The sequence below is a fragment of the Strix aluco genome, chromosome 5, assembly GCF_031877795.1.
Source record: "Strix aluco isolate bStrAlu1 chromosome 5, bStrAlu1.hap1, whole genome shotgun sequence".
Lineage (NCBI taxonomy): Eukaryota > Metazoa > Chordata > Aves > Strigiformes > Strigidae > Strix > Strix aluco.
The window spans coordinates 8331530-8350045 of record NC_133935.1 but is presented as its reverse complement, the minus strand read 5'-3'; the positions used below and the strand labels follow the sequence as shown (position 1 = coordinate 8350045).

The following is an 18516-nucleotide window of genomic DNA, read 5'->3' as shown; positions in this document are numbered from 1 at the left end:
ATGTCTTCAGTCAGTGATGGCTGGCCCATGTGGGCATTACAGTGTTTCAGAGAGTGCGTGGAAAGCATGTGCATTGCTATAAATGGGGACAGTATCCCCTTCCCTGGCTTCCTTTCTCCTCACTCATTTCATATCAGGATAAGCTCTGCTCATGCTCTGCTCTCCATTTATAGCAGCACAGCTCTGTGATGGGAGGCAAGGGTGCTAATGCTGGGGCCAACCAACTTTGAAATTTCTTCAAAACCAGTGAAATCCCTCCTTCTGAGCAGAGCTGTAGAAAGAGAATTCTACTTTTCTTTGGCAACTGATCCAGCATTTCCATTTTCTTCTTCATGGGGCTTAAGTCCCACCTTGATTCTTTTATGCTGCTTTCATCTGATTGATATCTGTGCTGAGGTAAAGCATCGTGTTCCAGATGGTAGGATACTGCTGCCTTTCCCTGGTGACACAAGAGTGTCTTGCTGCCTATGGTAGCTACAGAGCGTATGGAGCTTGGAGTTGAGCTACCCAAGTCTGTCCCAGTTGCAGTGCCTTTTGGCGACCGTTGTTTCCCACCAGGTGCAGATCAGCTGTCACACTGATGACCTCAGCTATGCTGCAGAGCTGAAGTGGCCTTCCCTGGTGGTAAAGAAATTCAAAGTTGAAAAAAAAACCATGGAAGTCTCTAGTCTGTGGGGTGACCCCATATATATCATAGTGCCGAAGGAGAGCACATTAGGCCAGCTAACTGATCATCTGTATTGATGGCTTGCCTATATTTTCCTGGGTTTTTGTGGTCGTGTATAGAGAAGACCTCAGAACAAGTAGTGCACCAGAAAGCCTTTGCATAAAGCTTCGTATTTCTCAGTGCAGAAAGTATATTGATAGGACTTTCACTTAGGAATTAATCTCTGTCCATGTTCCCAGTGTGAGCATGTCTGAGACACCTTTAAAGTAGCTTGATAATAAAAAGTGAATATCATCAATTCCTTGCAGCAACAGTACACATCAGGTCACCAAAGATGACTGGACCCCTCACCAGAATCTCAGGATCTCTCCCTGATTTGGTAAAACCCAGTTACATCTAGATTAATTTATTGTTTCTGAGCCTATGCAGAGAGTTTTAGCTATGGGGATTCTTCTCTCTCTTCACACCTAAAATTCCTTTTTAAATTGGCTACCTTTTTCCACCTGACATCTCTGCCTGGCAGTCAACCATCTGTCAGTACCCAGCCCCCCAGGGCTGAGCTGGCCACAGGGAACATCATCCTGACAGTACCAGCCGCTGATTTATGCCACATGGACAACCAAGAGAGTCTGCTTTCCATCTGGAACAAGATGATGAATGCAATAGCCAGACTGGCAGCCATCCGAGCAACTTTTACAAGACCACAGAGGATGGTGGCAGATGTCCAGACATCTAATGGCAAGTATAATAAGTAGAACATTTTGTCTTTATCTGTGATGGATATTTGTCAGGGAAATACACAAGGCAGTAATATTATCACAAGATCCTGCAGATCCTCAAATGAACAGACTAATCCCACCAAATTCAAGGAGACTACTCATGAGAGTAAGAATCTTCTGTGAATGTCAAGAGCTTGTACACAGAAGTAACACATTCTGCTGCTAAATCTGAGGCTATCCCAGGGTAAAACACAGTGGAGGGAGACAGGCTGGCCACAAAATGATGTGTGTACTGTGTCATGTTATTCTTATTACTGTGGGAGTGAGTTTATGCTAATTACAACAGAAAGAAGGGAAACAGAGCTAGCTGGTTTAGGCAGGATGAATGAGATCTTGAAACTTAAATTAAGGCATGTAACACACACAGGCAGCCTACTATGTACTGAGACCCTGATGTTAGCAGGCATAGGATCACTTACATCAGTGAGGAAGTGAGGGCAGTGGCGGGGGAAAAAGTTTGTTGTAAGCAGTATTTTGCTATCTGTCATTTAAGAAACATGCTGTTTAAAGACACTAAGCCAGCGGAACTGAAGCCTGTTATGGGTGGTAAGGAGACTCCTGAAGGCTAAATCTCACTATTATTTGCAATTAGTTTTTGTTCAAGTGTTGTACTTTTCTCAGTGGGATTGGTGGGTATATTCAGCTCTACTTGATTGCAACACTAGGGGTGTTTTCTACCACTTGAATTGATAAGTTCATCAGATGCCCAGGCCACCACTCTGTCAATAATCCACAGCTGTAGCAGTTTAACTCACATGGTGTAGCTGCTGTCAGTCAAGTAGGACTAATTCAAGAGAGGCTGGCTCAAGTGTAAACAACTTGCATTTCAGTTATTAATAACAATTTAATTATAATCACTAGTGAAATATAACAAATATAAATAATAAGCCCCCTTTCAATACTTAAAGGAGACTTATAAGAGAAATGGGGAGAGACGTTTTAGAAGAGCCTGTAGCAACAGGACAAGAGGTAGTGGTTTTAAAGTAAAGGAGGGTAGTTTTAGACAAGATGTAAGGCAGACGTTTTTTATGATGATGGTGATGAAACACTGGAACAGGTCGCCCAGAGAGGTGGTAGATGCCCCATCCCTAGAAACATTCAAGGTCAGGTTGAACGGGGCTCTGAGCAACCTGATCTAGTCAAAGATGCCCCTGCTTATTGAAGGGGAGTTGGACTAGATGACATGTAAAGGTCTCTTCTGACCCAAATCATTCCTTGATTCCATGATAAATAGATGCTATGTTTCCATGCTGCATATGCTCCTCTAAGCATATCCTCACATAGGGAGGATTCTGTCAGAGTAATCAGTCATTACATCTGGCTGCATACAGCTCTGAATTTAACAATTAAGTTGTAATCTGTCAGTGACTCTTCAACAATTGTGTTTAGATTACATGTCAGTTGCTAATTTTTGTAACTGCTAATCCCCCAAGCTCAAGGGGGAACATGGGAGTATTATATTTTTCTCGTTCATTCTTATGATTAGTGACAGTGCTATTTGAAAATATAGACTTGGGACACAGAGATAACATAATTTCCATGGGTAGTTTTGTACAGGTATAAAGGATGAGCAAGCAGTTCATCTGGCAGTGCATGTCAGAGAGCAGAGTCTATCCATTGTGTAGTTGAGAATGGCCAGTGTGAGGTTAATGGTTGGACTAGATGATCTTCAAGATCTTTTCCAACCTAGATGATTCTGTGATTCTGTGATTCATTTCCCTGCTTTGTTTTAGCTGTATTGACTCCATCAGCCTAGTAAGCAAACCAGGGCATGTGTATGAGCCAGGCCAATCAGTAGGTTTTGTGCTGACACAAGTGGCTGTTCTGCAGTAATTTTTACTAATGCACAGGAAGAACTGACTTCCAAATGCCAGAGTTTAAAATCCTTGGATATCTACAGATGGAGGTGAACTTTAAGCCACTAGCTGTCCCCTCCCTTGAGCTGTAGAGAAACAGGAGTGTTAAAAACCAGCAAGACCCTGAACACATGCCGACTTGGTTCACAGTTGCTGTGAGTCAGATCTTTGGAATGAGTTTGCACTGACTGAGAAGCCACCCCGAGAAACACTTGTTGTTTAGGTAGCTGCCATTCTCTGAGTGAAGCTGCACTCAGAAACAAAGACTTCTGGATTATTGATTTGTGTGGCTCCTTCTCTTAATGCATCCCAGCCCTCTGCAGATACTCACCATGTGATAGACAGCTGTGTCCACCAGAGGCCACACTGGTAGAACCCAACATATAAAACTCTTCCAGCTTCTATCATGCCTGCCAAAATAAGTGGAGAATAACACCATTTCAGAGATGTGAATGGCTCTGTATCCTCCTTGCACTATTCTGGAGCTGTAAGAAACCAGTGAAGGATCCATTGAGCCTATTGAATTGTCACTGAAGGAAAAAACCCTAAAGATAGTAAATTCCTATGAAAAGCTACTGAAACGTGATTTTTAAAGCTGGTTGTGGTAGTCAGCAATACTCATGGGAGATATTAAGGAGTATGTTAAGTCTGTCTTTTCTGCAAAAGATTTTTACAATCAGCATGAGAAACAGTAAAACTGGAATCGAAGTGATGACAACTATAGTGAAGTAGTAACTGTGTCCATCAACAGCAAGTTCTACCCAAAGCTGAAGTGAACTATGGAATATTTTTCAATAGTAGAGAGCTGCTTTACTAAAAACACTGACAAGAATCCGCCTTCACCAAAAAAAAAAAAAAAAATCCCAGTTCAAGTTTTGCTTTCTAGTACAATAGACATTGTCAGAGCACAGTGGAGGCTGGCTGTTCCCAAGAGACAGGGAGCCAGGAGCCAACCGCAGTGACACAGCCAGCAGGACGGTGTCTCGCCAGCCCGGGGCCATCCCACAACACCCGTGGGAGGCAAGCGGGGCAGACCTGGAACAACACTGAGTGTCCGCTGAGAGTCCAGATTGCTAGACAAGTCTTTAGGGATGAGGAAGATCTGAGTCCAAGCAAGGAAATCAATCTGCAGGTCAAGGTCAGGTCCAGTGATAGTAACCAGGGTCAGACATAGTCCAGTGATTACTAGGCAGGCCCACCATGATGAGGTGTGTCTGAATTCAAGTGAGGAAATCAGATCACGGATTGGGCTCTGGATCAACAGGGTCCTTGGCCAGACACAGGCACAGCTGTGACAGGGCTGGAGACGGGCACACCTACAACATAGCTCAGGCAGGGACTGACAGCCCAGGGCAGAGCTGAAATGTGGCCCTGTGGAATCCCCAGGTGGTGGGGCTGTTCAAGGCCATTAGAGCTTTTTGATGCACTCAAGGCCTGACATAAATTTTTGCAATGAAACATTTTAGTCCCCTGCCTTCAAAATGAAAATCTTCTTTGGGAGCACTTCAGGAAAAATAATCCATTTTTCTACTTTATTTTTGTCTGCTGTTTATCATGAGGTTTTTCCCCCAAGCATTTCCTCCAGAGCAAGAGCTTATATTACAGAGTTTCTAGGGAGAGCTGGGGAGGGTGCTGTGGTCATTTTCATCAACACAAACCATACAGTTATTTGGCTATACAAGGATACAAACTGTCCTGTGATTCGCGGAAAAAAGACTCTACAACTCGAAATAGAGTTATACAGCAGGTATGTTTTACTCCGGCCGGGGTGCAAGGGGATTTCTCCATAAAGCTTGCACACCAACAGCACATTTTACCAAAAACTTATAAGGTATGGATATACATATTCATTGATTACATAACACAACATACATATGCATGAGTAAGGCTGGGTTAGTTCTGGAGGCTGGTGTCAGCAGTTTATGTTCTCTTTGCACCTGCACATGGCCTCCTGGTGGTTGTCTTTGGGGTCTGTTGGAGGAAGGCTCACAGTCTTTCTCACCTTGTTTTTTCCCCCGGAGCATGCGCAGATTCTCTTAGCCAATTTCTTGAACAACAAAAATGTTTTTCAGCTGGTTTACTCATCCTATCTTATTTAAGGGAACCAATGAAACTTCTACAATCCGTATATGGCTATCTTTATTCATTACTGAGGCCCAGCTAGTTAGAGCACACCTGTTCCTCAAGGACAAAAACATATTTTGCTGAACACTGCAGTTCTTGGTAGATTTTCACAGTAAACTGCTTTGTTTTGATGGACACAGTAGTCCTTGGTAAAATTCCACAGAACAGTCTGGGCAAGCACGATTCTTAGCAATATTAAAAAATACTATAAGTAATACTATAACTTGCTATAAGTAAGTAAATAAGTTGCTAATCAGTTTTCTATAAGTAAATAAGTCTTAAAACAAGTAATCATTTCTCTGTATCACCTGACAATACCATCTTCCTTACCAGACCTGAAAATAAGAAAACATCAGTGTCAACAGAAAGTTCTTCTGCAGTCAGAATTAGATATCCACACCTCCTCTCCACTCCTGTAGCTGGGAGTACAGTCATCTGCAATGTCTGTAGCTCCGGCAAAAGGCATTTGGCCTCTTTACTCTTGCGTTGGGTAGTGCTGAGGAGTGCAAGTGGAGCAGAAGAGCATACAATATGCACATTAAACTTTTGCTTGTGGTTGATACTCCAGCACAGGGGGTGGAAGCACATCATGAGCAGCATTCACTCATGACAGACAACTTAAAGAATGAGTTAACATAAAGATAATTAATTGTATTTTTCTCACTGTGGTGTTCCATTCCATGAGCTTTCCCAGACAGATTGCCAAGATTGTTTGTGGTTTACCTTCCCTGCTGGTTGGATGCATGCTGGCTACCTTGTCATGCATCATTTGGAGTCAATGACAGAGATGATAGATGTGCAGTCCCTCCAAGACAATGGCCTTTGTGGTGCCATTCGTGATCTGAGTCACAGGCAGCATCAATCTGAACGGGAGTTTCCCCCTCACACCACCAAAACCAACCACAATCGCTGGTCTGTTTATGTGAATGAGACTGTGTTGGGCATCCCAAGAGATAAGGGCCACAATGCACTTTCACTAGGATTTAGAAAGAAGAGGATTCGAGATTATATTGAAAATAGAGCACAGCTGAAGGACTGGGAAGTATTTACTTCCCTGGAGACATACCTGCAGGTAATCTGCAGACAAATGAAGCTTGCAACAGGTTTACAAACTGGTCATTTTAATCCAGGGCTGCTTCTTTCCTTTTCCTCACTTTCTGCAACCACTTAATCCCTACTCCAGATTATCTCTCTCTGTTGACTATTAGTCTCCAACAGTGTCTTTGTGTGCCAGTTCATAGGATTCCACAGGCAGTCCTGATCTTTCTCTGAGTAACACACTTCAGCAGGAGACCCAGGGCTGCAGGGAAAAGTTTTTGAAGAAGTCCTCAAAAAATGTATTCGTTTTGAGTCATTTGTGATCTCAGCACTGTGGAATGTACCAGTTTGGGATGTAATGGTAAACCACAGCCTTTGGGCGTTACCAAAGATGACCTGATCATTGCTAATGCTTTTCCCTCTCCCCTCCCCTCTCCTCTCCTCTCCTCCCCTCCCCTCCCCTCTCCTCTCCTCTCCTTCTAGTCTTTCACTTTTGTTGGTGCAATACTTCATTCAGCAGCATCCAGGATTAATTGTTGGTATAAACATCAAGTGCAGTGGCCAATCAGGCAGCCTGTATTTTGTGCTGAGAGAAGAGAGTCTTATGTATTATAAGTATTCAGAGATATTATACATATGCATACTTATAAGCATGCAGAGGTGGGTTGATATTTATATCAATCTTGTTTGGAACAATTATAACAAACATAAAAAAAAGTAGCAATTAAGCTTGTAAGCACAGCCATGCCCTTCAGGATGAAAAGCACTTATATAAAAGTACTTGATTTTTGGTTTTGTGTGAATATTAGAAATATAGATGTGTTGAATAGTCTGATGGTATTAAAGGGCTACTCTGATTCTTCAGTAGGCATTTAGAAGTTGTTGGGTAGCTACACTTACAAAAAAGAAATGTACTCTGTAAAAAGATCAGTAACTGAATTTAGTAAAAGATTTTGTAAAGAATGCAGGTAGAGTAATTCTGAACTTCCATACATCTGTTTTGTACTGTTTCTTTTATGATTCATAGCTGCAAGAGGCCTTTGGATGGGAAGCCTTCACTGAAATCTTTTCTGAATACCAAAATATGTCTGAGCTCCCAGATGATAATGACTCAAAAATGAATCTGTTGGCAGAAACCTTTTCTCATCTGGTGAAGAAGAATGTGACTCCTTTCTCTAAGGCCTGAAGATGGCAAATCAAGGAGAGACTTTCCCAGCAGATGGCTGTTTCTTTCTCTGGTGGGTCAGATGAGCCAATGAAGCATTATATCTCCTAAGCAGGTATTTGCTCATGAAAATGAAAATGTGATTGTCTGTGATAAAGTCAGTGCTCTGCAATAGATTTAAATAGTGTCTGAACGGTATGGGTATTACAATGAATCTGAGAAGCAGCTCTACATTGTACATGTGCTAGAGGAGTTTGTTCTTGGCTACGTCCCAAGCCTGCCTTTGTGTGTTAAGGTCCCACTACTTCCTTTCTCAACAGGAGTAATTTTAACCACAGAAGGGGATATATTTGCTGTCTTAATACCTATGAAACAAAGCAACCACTTCCCATTTTTTTCCTCCTCAGTTTCCTTGTCTCTAAAAGATTTTCTGTTCCAGACTTACTCTTGTTACAGGTATGCAAAGTTTGTTAATTAAGATCATTAGAAGAGTAGAAACAGAGGAAAAAAGTCACTTTAAAAATAGACATGTTAGGACATAAAGCTAGAAATAAATAGAAGAACACAGGTGGAATTATAGTTACAACAATGAGAAATGAGAATGATTATTCCAAGGAAAACCTTGATGGACAGCATAGAATCTTTGTTTAATGTTTTGAAAGGGATTGCCTTCATGCTCTGCTTTCAGAGCTAGGTGTGTAGTGAGAAACTGCTGCTTAAGCTCATGTCAGAAGCAAAACAGTGCTGCAGCAGTGAAATGACCACCCTGATCCTCAGCTAGAATCAATCCGTAGACAACTAGTGAATGTAAAATTGTGGCAACTCGCTGCCTAAGGATCTAAGACAGCAGGTGCCTCACCTCACAGGATTGAATGTGTTGACAGGAAAGCAGCACTGGAATGTGTTTTCAATGGTCTATTTTGATCTCCAATATAAATAATCAGATCAATGGCCCATTCTTAAATGCTACACCTGAATTTTCCCTATGTTAAAACATGGACTATAGCACAGGCCAATTTTTATGGTGTGTTTTGAGATCCTGAGCCAAGTATTTGCTTGTCTTGTGGCTGTAGTTTCTTTTTCTAGTTAAGGGTACAGAATTCTTGATCTTGCTGTTAAGGCCACTAACACGCATCACAGGGGACAGCAGCAACAGAGTCAGAGGCTCTCTGCAGCTCCTCCAGATCTCATGGGTCATAGCTGAGCAGATTCTTCAGCAAAAGAGCTGAGAAGTAAGGGATACAAAGATCAATCATTTCTTTTCACTGTGCCCAGGTAAACATATGTCAAACCTATGAATAATCCAAAGGCAATGAAGTGACCTGCACTAATAGTACTACAAAACATTTACATCTACATCCAATAACACGTATTGTCCAGAAAGACCCCCAAATCCTTCAACCATCCTGAATTTGAAAATCTTTATTCTATACTTTGAAGCCAAATGTTCAAATGCTACAGCTTTTTTCTTCTGGTGAAGTCATACAACTGTTCTGTTTTTAAGTTTTGGGAATTCTAAGCTGAGAAAGAGCTGAAGACATTATGATTTGATTCTCCAGAATTAAAACCTAATAGTGGATGATTATCTCCTCAACCCCAAAGTCTGAAAAACTTCCACAAAGCTAGTTTTAAATATCCCAGAAAATGGAACTTGCTCCCTTTTCTATGGTAGAGGATATTCTTCCAAATTTGGTACTTTTAACATTGATAGTTGACGTTTCTGTAGAACCTCTTTTTGCCTCCAGTGTTTTGTGGTGTCTTTAAAAAAGGCTTTTTGATTGTTCCTATCAGTTTGTACACCATACACAATATGATAACATACTGTTAACATATCTGGGATTCAGTGGTTATATCCAAGGTGTTAGAAATGTTTCCTTCATAATGTACCAGCAGAGCATGAAGAATAAATAGCACAAATTTCATTTAGCATTTTCATCATGATCTCATGCTACAAATACATTGTTGGTACAGAGTGGATGAATGTTATCTGAAAATAATCAGATGTCACTGAAGACTATAGTATGGAAAATAGGATGACATTTTAAAGTGCAGAACCATTTTGAACTCCTTGAGAGTTTCTTTTCTAGGATAATAGCTTATTAATGGGAAACGGCAAAGAGGAAAAAACATGGGCATATTAGTGGGTCACTGGATAGCTTATGATATAGAGAAACTGAAATAAATGCAGAACATAGTGGGGAGGGGGAGTGAGGAACCAGCCTTAAGACTGGTTTTAATAAACACAGTTTGCTTAAGCCTTGAAAAATTAAAGCCTGGGAGATGTTCTGTGATTATTCTGTATGAATGCATTGGAGGGCTAAACTCCAGAAATGAGGATGAAACCTACCTCAGATATCTCCAACAGCAGTAACTGCATGGAATCCCATCTACAAGATATAGTCAGGGATCTGCCTGTGCTCTCAGATGCTGGCCTGGAGCTAGGGAAGATCTTCAGGTTTCCCCAACTTGGCATTATCAACATAAAAGACATCTGCTCAGTGCCTGTTTCCCTGGCTTCTCCCCTGGGAAGGAGTCTGAGTAGTATGGCATTTTATTTTAAAATAGTAGCACACCGTCGTGTCTTCAGGCATGGGTAGGTACTTGTTACTGCTTCTTTACATTAAAAGGGGGAAGGAAGGTAAGGAATTGTGCTTTCCACCCTGGGCAGAAGATTCATGATGACTCAGAGAATCTGTCTGACAGTCTGGGACAGGCTCCTGAGAGCTGTTTCCTATCTCAGGAATGCATTGTTGATCACGGCCATGAGCCCACAGCTTTATCTGATCTTTCAGGTCCTCTAAGCATGGGGTATCTTAAGAACCAAGGCCTAGAAGTCAGTTGCTTCTTTTATGAAAGCCAGTGTAGGGTCTGGAGCATAGTGCTTGGTGTGCTTGCAGTAGCCAAGGCTGAGAAGACATACTGCAGTGTTCTGCCTCTGCTTGGGTCTCCTAAGAGCTGCAGACTTCTTCCCTGGGTATACTGCACTGCTGTAGTGCCTCTGAGTGGTGGTGAGGACATGAACTATTGGTTTGGAGTTTGCCAGCTTAGGCCTGAAACTGCCCACCAAGTACAAACAGCTACTGTTATAGAAGATCTCACTTTTGTGAGGAACCCATCAGTGAGTGTAATCTCCTGAAATGAATCAGCCCATTTATCATGGGTTATTATTTTCGCAATGAACCCTAGTTTCTGCAAAGTAGTGAATAAACAGGAAAGCTGTGACAGCAGCAAGAGGTGAGAAAGAGCAGTGCTATTTAAGGCTGAGGGCATCTCACTGCAGCCTCTCTGCTCATGTTTTACAAACACTGGTGCCATGAAAGGTCTCATGTCTTCTTGGATCCAACCTAATACAGCACATACATGTGTATATCCACCCCATTACTGCTAGTGGACCCCCACTCTCAGCAACTCACATGCTATGTTCACACACTGCTGATCAGTGGGACTCTGCCTTCCAGTAGACTTCAACTGGCTCCACATCTTCAGTGCTTTCCAGTGGTTCCCCTCCTTCCTGAGTTTTATCTTCCCTCTCGCCTCTAACTCCCAGAGACCCCACCTCACAGGAGCTTCTCTCCTCCTTGCTGTGAGGATTCTCCACAGAATCATAGAATGGTTGAAGTTGGAAAGGATCTCTGGAGGCCACCTTATTCAAACCCCTGCTCAGCCAGGGCCAGTTGCCCAGGATCATGTCCAGATGGCTTTTGAATATCTCCAAGGATGGAGACTCCACAACTTCTCAGGGCAACCTGTAAAAGTGCTTGGCCACCCTCACAATAAAAAGGTGTTTCCTGATATTCAGGGTAAGCCTCCTGTTTCTCAGTTTGTGCCCATTGCCTCCTGTTACTGGGCAACACTGAAAAGAGCCTGGATCTGTCTTCTTTCCACCATCCCTTCAGGTATTTATACACATAGATAAGATCCTCCCACGTCTTCTCTTTTTCCAGGCTGAACAGTTCCACCTCTCTCAGCTTTACCTTGTAGGAGAGATGGTCCAGTTCCTTCATCATCTTAGTGACCCTTTGTTGGACACTCTCCACTATGTCCATATCTCTCGTGTACTGAGGAGCCCAGAACTGGACACAATACTACAGGTGTGGCTTCACCAGTGCTGAGTAGAGGGGAAGGATCACCTCCCTTGGCCTGCTGACACTACTCCTCCAATGTATCCCAGGATACCATCAGCATTCTGTGCAGCAAGAGCACATCATTGGCTCATGTTCAAGTTGGTGTCCACTAGGACCCCAGGTCCTTTTCTGCCAAGCTGCTTTCCAGCTAAGTGACCCCCAGCATGTACTGGTGCATGGGGCTGTTCCTGACCAAGCACAGGGCTTTGCTCTTCCCCTTGTTGAATTTCATGAGGTTCCTGTCAGCCCATTTCTCCAGCCTATCGAGGTCCCTCTGGATGGAACATGACCCTCTGGTGTATCAACCACTCCTCCCAGTTTTGTATCATCATCAGATTTTCTGAGGGTACACTCTGTTCCATCATCCAAGCTACTAGTGAAGTTGTTAAATGGGACTGGATCCAGTTTAGACCCCTGGGGTACACTGACAGTTACTGGCCTCCAACTAGGCTTTGTGTTACTGATTGCCACTCTCTGGGCCCACTGATCACCACCCTCTTCTTACCAGCTTGGCCAGCCTGTTGGCAAATATGGTTTTGCCCCACTTAATCAGGTGGATGCCATCTCTTCAAAGCATCTCTTCCAAGCAGTTGTCGATCCTCAAAGAGGGTCCCATGGTCCTGGAAACCAAAACCCTTTTGCCAACGGTAGTGATCCTGACCAGAAGACCATTGTGCAGTGAGTGATCCACATGACAGTTAACCTGAGTAGGAGCAGGTCTGTCTTGTGCTGCTCTGTGATGTGTGTGCAGTGTGGCCTTCAGGCTGTGTTGTGCTGCCCATATCCTTTGTCCACAGGATAAACTTAGCTGGTTGCTTGTAATAGGAGCCTGCAGGCAACTCCCACTCAGTACCAGCAATTACACCATGTATACTCGTCTTTACCTAAGGCTGCAACAGGAAGTACCCATGTCAATATCCTTTTGTTGGACAGAAGAAATGATGAATAGAATTGTTTTCCTTGTAATAAAATCCGATGAGAGTTCAGAGGAGCAAAATGAGGTAACTCTTGCAAAGATGGGATCTTCTCGGTGTCCTGTGACCTGATCATAGGACCATTCAGTACTGCACAAATCAGGGGTTCCACCATCCGAAGGGACATAAGATTATCTGTATTATCCACTCTTTCTTTATAGTGTGATCTCTGATAAATAGTATTTTAGCTGGTACTTTACAGAGTCTGGGTGCCTTTCTTACTGAGATTATAATGAAACAGCATTTCTTGGTGCAAAACACTGATACCAGCTGCACAACTAGTTGTTGACCCCCAGGATCCATCCATTCCTCCTCAAGCCCTTCCCCCTCACTGGCAGGATCAAGGAGAACATCACTGCCCCTTGGCCTCTGAGCCATGCTCCAGGTCTCCCTTGGCAGTATCATTGTGGCTCACATGGAGGTGCAGCAGCGAGTAATAGTCTGAGGGCTGGACAAGTGTTGGCAGTCTTTCCACAACATCATGAATGCAAGTGCCTGGCAAAGAGCAAACCTGCCTAGATAATGTATTGGGTTGGCAGATGGGGGTCTCAGTTCCCTAGAGCAGAGAATTGTACACTGGGGCAGAGGTGGCCCAAAAGAGAATATCCAACCTTTTCTGATCCAAAGACCACTTTTAAGAAACTTCCCACTTACCTTGAGTCTGTCTAGGAGATCCTAAAGGGAACCACAGCAGCAGGTTAGCACCTCAGCTCTGTACTACTTTGGTAGATGGGCATTAATAATGCAGCTGTCCTGGGACACCACCAGGATGGCTGAAGATCTAGCTCCCCTGTGCTCTACAACACACCAGCAGTGTTGCACCTGCATGGAGTCAGCAGTGTTCTACCACCACTCAACCCACATGCTTAGCTGAAATATGGAATATTCTCCTGCTACCCATATGGCTGTGCCAGAAGAAAAATAAATGGCAGTGGCAGCTCTGTGGTTGCCTTGCAGGTGAGCTAGAACTGCACAGGGTGCCTTGTTGAAGCAATATATGCTGTGCCTCTCTGCCTGCTTCCTGCCAGAACTGCCCAAACTGCTGGTTTTGTTCACAGACATGAGTAGGCATTTGGGCAGAATGGGGTTGCAACAACAGTACAGGCACTGTTTTGGCACAGACAGAGCCTCCCTCATGGAGTTATGTTTGTTTTGTTGTATGGTACTTGAATGTTTGTGCAGGAAACGCAGTTGCTTGTTCTCATGTGGCTACAAGTCATCAATAACTTAATTGTTTGGAACTACCTAAATCGGGGAGATACGCTCCCATTAACAGGTGTGACAGTGTTTGTTACTTGCACAGTTTTCATCCACCACTTTCATTTGCTTTAATAAATTTTTGGTGAGTTCAGTAGCTGTGGAGGGATGGGTGGAAACCTCAGCACTCCAGGAGCAAAACCAGCAGCACTCTGGCAACAGGAAGCCACCACTTCTTGCTTTTCAGAACTGCAAAACAGTCTCACAATTTCGGAAATGACTCATGTTTCGGGTCTGGGGTGCAGTCACACTCTATGGCCTCCACATCAGCTACTCTTCAGGCAGGGGGGAAAGTACAACATTAATCTGTGCCACAGCATGCTCATCCTCACCTGACCCATACTCCTCTCAGTCTCCCTTTCTTCTTTGGCTACGTGAACGGTGTCATGCAGTAGAATAGCTTCCCAACACCCAGCATGGAAAGAAGGGAAGATGAACCAGCAAGGGTCCTCTTGAGGGAAGTGACCAATAGCACTTTTGTATGTAACATTGTCAGAGGAGATTGGGTTAACTACAAAAGTTAACAGAAAATAAGTTTTTTTCCCTTTTACTTTTCTTCTCCTTGTCCTCTTCCATATCTTCTGGATGGACATCAAACTGCAAAGAGCACAAAGCTTTGCTGCAGTACCTTAGAACAGAAGACTGTGTCTGTAAGATATGTGGTGGCAAAAATTGCTTACCAGGAATGATGTAGATCACCTCTTCTGTGAGTCAGATGGTTAACTTGCCCCCAATTGTCCCCACTCAAAATTGTTATTCTTAAAAACAGAGGGAGAGTCTATTATGAGGTAGAACACAGGGACAAAGGAAAGCAACAGACTTCTTTTCAAGTCAGGGAGTGGAGAAATAGTGACAAAGGTGATTCTGATGACACTGAGATACTACTATTTTTCTCCAGGCGCAGATTTCCATGAGTGGTTAGATCCTCAATAATCAGCTTGCTGATGTAGCTAGAGCTGCTAAATGTATTAGGGAGGTCTTCTCATAACCCATATTTTATCCCAGTCTCAGCAAAGGCCTAAACACAAGATGGCAAATCCTTAGACATAGGGAGGAAATGATCCTATATGGTTCCCAGGGACTGTGGGATATTGCATGGAAATCATTAGTGCTTCCTCTGTGCTTGTCTGCCACACACAGGGAGAGTCAGGATCTGCTTTCCCATGGGCTGGAGAGATCTTCAAGTCAGTTAGTTAATCCTGCATATTGTCTGATACAATGTCCCAGCAATAGGAACTGCAATGGGATGGGCTCTCACTCGATCTGTACAGGTGCTGAGAAGGTAACTACAGAGCTCAGCAATTCTGGAGAGATCCTACACCTCCCACCTTGCTCCCGAGTTGGACCTTCTCTGTTTGGGCTGCCTCCACCCTCAGTCCCACAATCAACCCACAAAGACTCTTGTCTGCTCAAGTCCTGCCTCTAGTGAAAAATTAATTTTATGTTTTAGCAGGATTTCCTTTTCTGTTTGGCTCTAAGTACTTGTCACAGGCAGCAAAGAAGTAAACTTCTGCAACAGTCTCGGTGTGGACAAGGCAGAAGACTAAAGCCACTGGGCACACCACATTGTAATGTGTGTATGCTCTATGATAGAAACCATTTGTCAGACTACATCAGAGATAAGCGGGGCTGAAGATGATGTCAGGCACGTGTGCGTGCAGCTGGGTGCTGATGCATGTGTGAAAAAGATCATTCTCCTTACTTGGAATGAAGTCTTTCTGCTGTAACAGCAAAAACTGTTGTGAGAAACTCCTCTTAGGGCAAAGAGAAACCTTTCTGTGTGATTCTGAGACTTCCCAGTCCTCCAGCTCAGGCTCCAGCTTTGCAGTATCATGTTCATAATAATTCCCTTCTGATGCAAGGGCATTTCCCTCTTGCAGAGGCTGGTACCTGGAGGTACTTAATCATATAGACAGGGAGGATTTCTTGTGTTCGTGAAAGTATTAACATACCAGAATGGAAACAGGAATTGCCTGCTTTTGCTTGAGAGCCTGTCACATTTGTGGCACTCCAGGAAAACACCTGTGAAGGATTTGTTGGGTCTCCTGGATGTGGACCTACAGCAAGAGACCACTCTGGGTCTCTTGAGGGGATGTGATGAGAGAGGACTTGGGGAAACCGTGAATCATGGCTCTTATTATACCAAAAGTGGAGAGGCTCAGGTGGCCTTGCTCACCAGCTTGAAATCAAGAAACAAATTTGATTCTTTAAGCAAATTTCAAACATTTAAGATGTAGCAGTGTAGGGTGGCTTACTGTGTAAAGACTTCTTATGTTCTGGAAGAGGTTGCTTGGTCACAGGTTTTCCTGAGAAGTGATCCAGGACAAATGAGATGAACACTGGTAAACTTTGCAGCTTCTGTGTGAATGCTGTGGATCCAACAGGTTTGTCCAAACAGGAATGAGGAAGCAGCTCCTCTTGTCTGCAAACTTTCTGTGACAGCAAAGATCCAGCTTTCAGGCAATGAAGGGCCAAACTTCTAACTGTTAATTGCTTTGGACCCAGTGGAGATGTAGCTGTTTCCAGCTGGGGACAGTGGTAGTTTCTAGTATCTTATAATGAATCTGAAAAGTGTCAACAGGGAAGCAAAGGCCTACCTCATAGCCTCTACTCAGGAGCTTTGTCCAGCCTTCCTTCCTTTAAGCCAGCTCAAACTGTGTCTCTGTTTGCCACATGCAAAAGGTCTCACAGTGTCTCTCAGCCAGCCTAACCCTGTGGGCAGCTGATCCACAGGCACTGCACACACTGAAACCCTCCAAGGCATATGTGTCTGCTGCAGGTGTAGTCATGCAAGACCTGACCATGCAAACTTGTAATTGCTGTGCACATTTCTGTGTGGGATAGGTGTACCTTTCTGAGCAGAATAACCAAAATTTCTGCTGAGCAGGTGAGACTGCTTTGGAGTAACCTGGTGATGTGAAGCAGCTTTGAAAATGGGGCAGATAACCGCACAGCAGAGGTGGGAATGAGATGCCAGGGTGGAAATAGGAAACTCTTAAACCAATATTACAACCAGAGTTATAACAATGCCCCTGCAAGAACTTGTAAGTGCATCAACAGTATACTGCCCCTTGGCTCTCTCCTCCACCCATCTTCTTTGGTTGCAATGCAAACATTGGAACTTAAAGCTTTTACTAGTCTAGTCCTACTTTGTACCAGATGGTGAACCTTTCAAGATAAGGAACATATGCAAACATTCCATGTAGCAGAAATCCCCAGTAATTCCCAGGCAGTGTGGTCAGTCCCCTGTCATGATAACATCCGTATTAGCTCATCCAATCCTGACTTTAGCTGAAGAACCATTAAGTTGAACAGCAAACACGGCCAGCCTGCCACAAGTGAGCTCACACACCTACTCTACAAGAAGGATTTTTACAGCCAGTGGGAGGTTCCAAATCAACTCACTACTCAATTCAAGCTACCAAGAAAGGAACCAGTAGGGATGCACTCTTCAGCTGGAAAAACATCAGAAGAGCCATACTGGAAGGGCAAGAGTAAGAACTCTTTTGCACAGCAAAAACAGACACAAGGGCGTCAAAACAGACAGGCCTCCAGCTGGGCACTGCTACCCAGCATTGTGTGGAGATCCTATTCCCTGACCTGGAACGTGCTCAGAAAGCATCAGTGGCTCAGGAGGGTGATTTATCAGAGTGCTGGTTACTTTTAGTAACGTACTGCAGGATGGTACCAATCACGATGCCTGGCGTAGCAAATTCAGTTCAGTAGGAATCTCATCCTACCTAATGAAACTCTTTTACAGAAGAGTGGTTCCCTTATGCCACTCTAATTTACAGCTCAGAAATAGCAGTTTCAGTTCATTTGTCTGTTATTTTTCTTCTCCTTTACTTTTTCTGTTGCATTTAGACTGCAAGCTCTTTGGGGTAGGAACTGCCTTGTTACTTCTGTTAAGGCTATATCTAGTAACTGATTCTGTGGGAACTTATCCAGGCCTCTAAGAGCTATAAGAGTGAATTGGAGAAAAGGAAAAATTATTAAATCCCATGTACCATCAAAGCAAATCACTGCAGAATAAAGTTTTTGGTTGAGTGTTACTTCTCATTATCAGTATATCTAGCAATAGCAAGTTTCACATATTCAATAATCTCCCATTTCCTCTTTGTTATAAACTTTTAAAAGCCAGAACAAGTGTGTTTCCAGTGTCAGAACTCATTTAAATTCAATTTCTCTCTTTTATTTCCCAAAACAAGATTGTATGCTCTTCACCTGTGGTCTAGCAAGAAAAGTTAAAAGGAAATCAAATTTAAAAGAAAAAAAAAAAGGAATAAAGAGGGAAACAGAATGAGAGACAGCAGGATTGCAAAGAAACATAAAGTAGTAGAGGAATAAATGTAAGAGAAGTAAGGGAACATGGAAGAATTTGAGGTGGGATAAAAGAGGAAATGTGAGAAAGAATAGGGGGGAAAAATCTCTGCTTTGTCAAAAAGAAGATCAGAGACCTGTGGAGGAAATTTTTATAGAAAAGTCAATAAGAGAAAGACAGTGGCTGTCATGAAAAACATGTATATTTCACT

At 43.3% G+C, this 18516-nt stretch overlaps 1 protein-coding gene across 1 annotated transcript; it reads left to right on the top strand.

Moving 5' to 3' along the window:
• On the top strand, window positions 1-7650 carry LOC141924012 (TRPM8 channel-associated factor 2-like). The gene is made up of 5 exons (XM_074825819.1): window positions 1-9; window positions 559-737; window positions 1191-1396; window positions 6152-6498; window positions 7492-7650. The coding sequence occupies exons 1-5, from the start codon at window positions 1-3 to the stop codon at window positions 7648-7650; spliced, it is 900 nt and encodes a 299-aa protein (XP_074681920.1).
• The last annotated feature ends 10866 nt before the right edge of the window (window positions 7651-18516 follow it).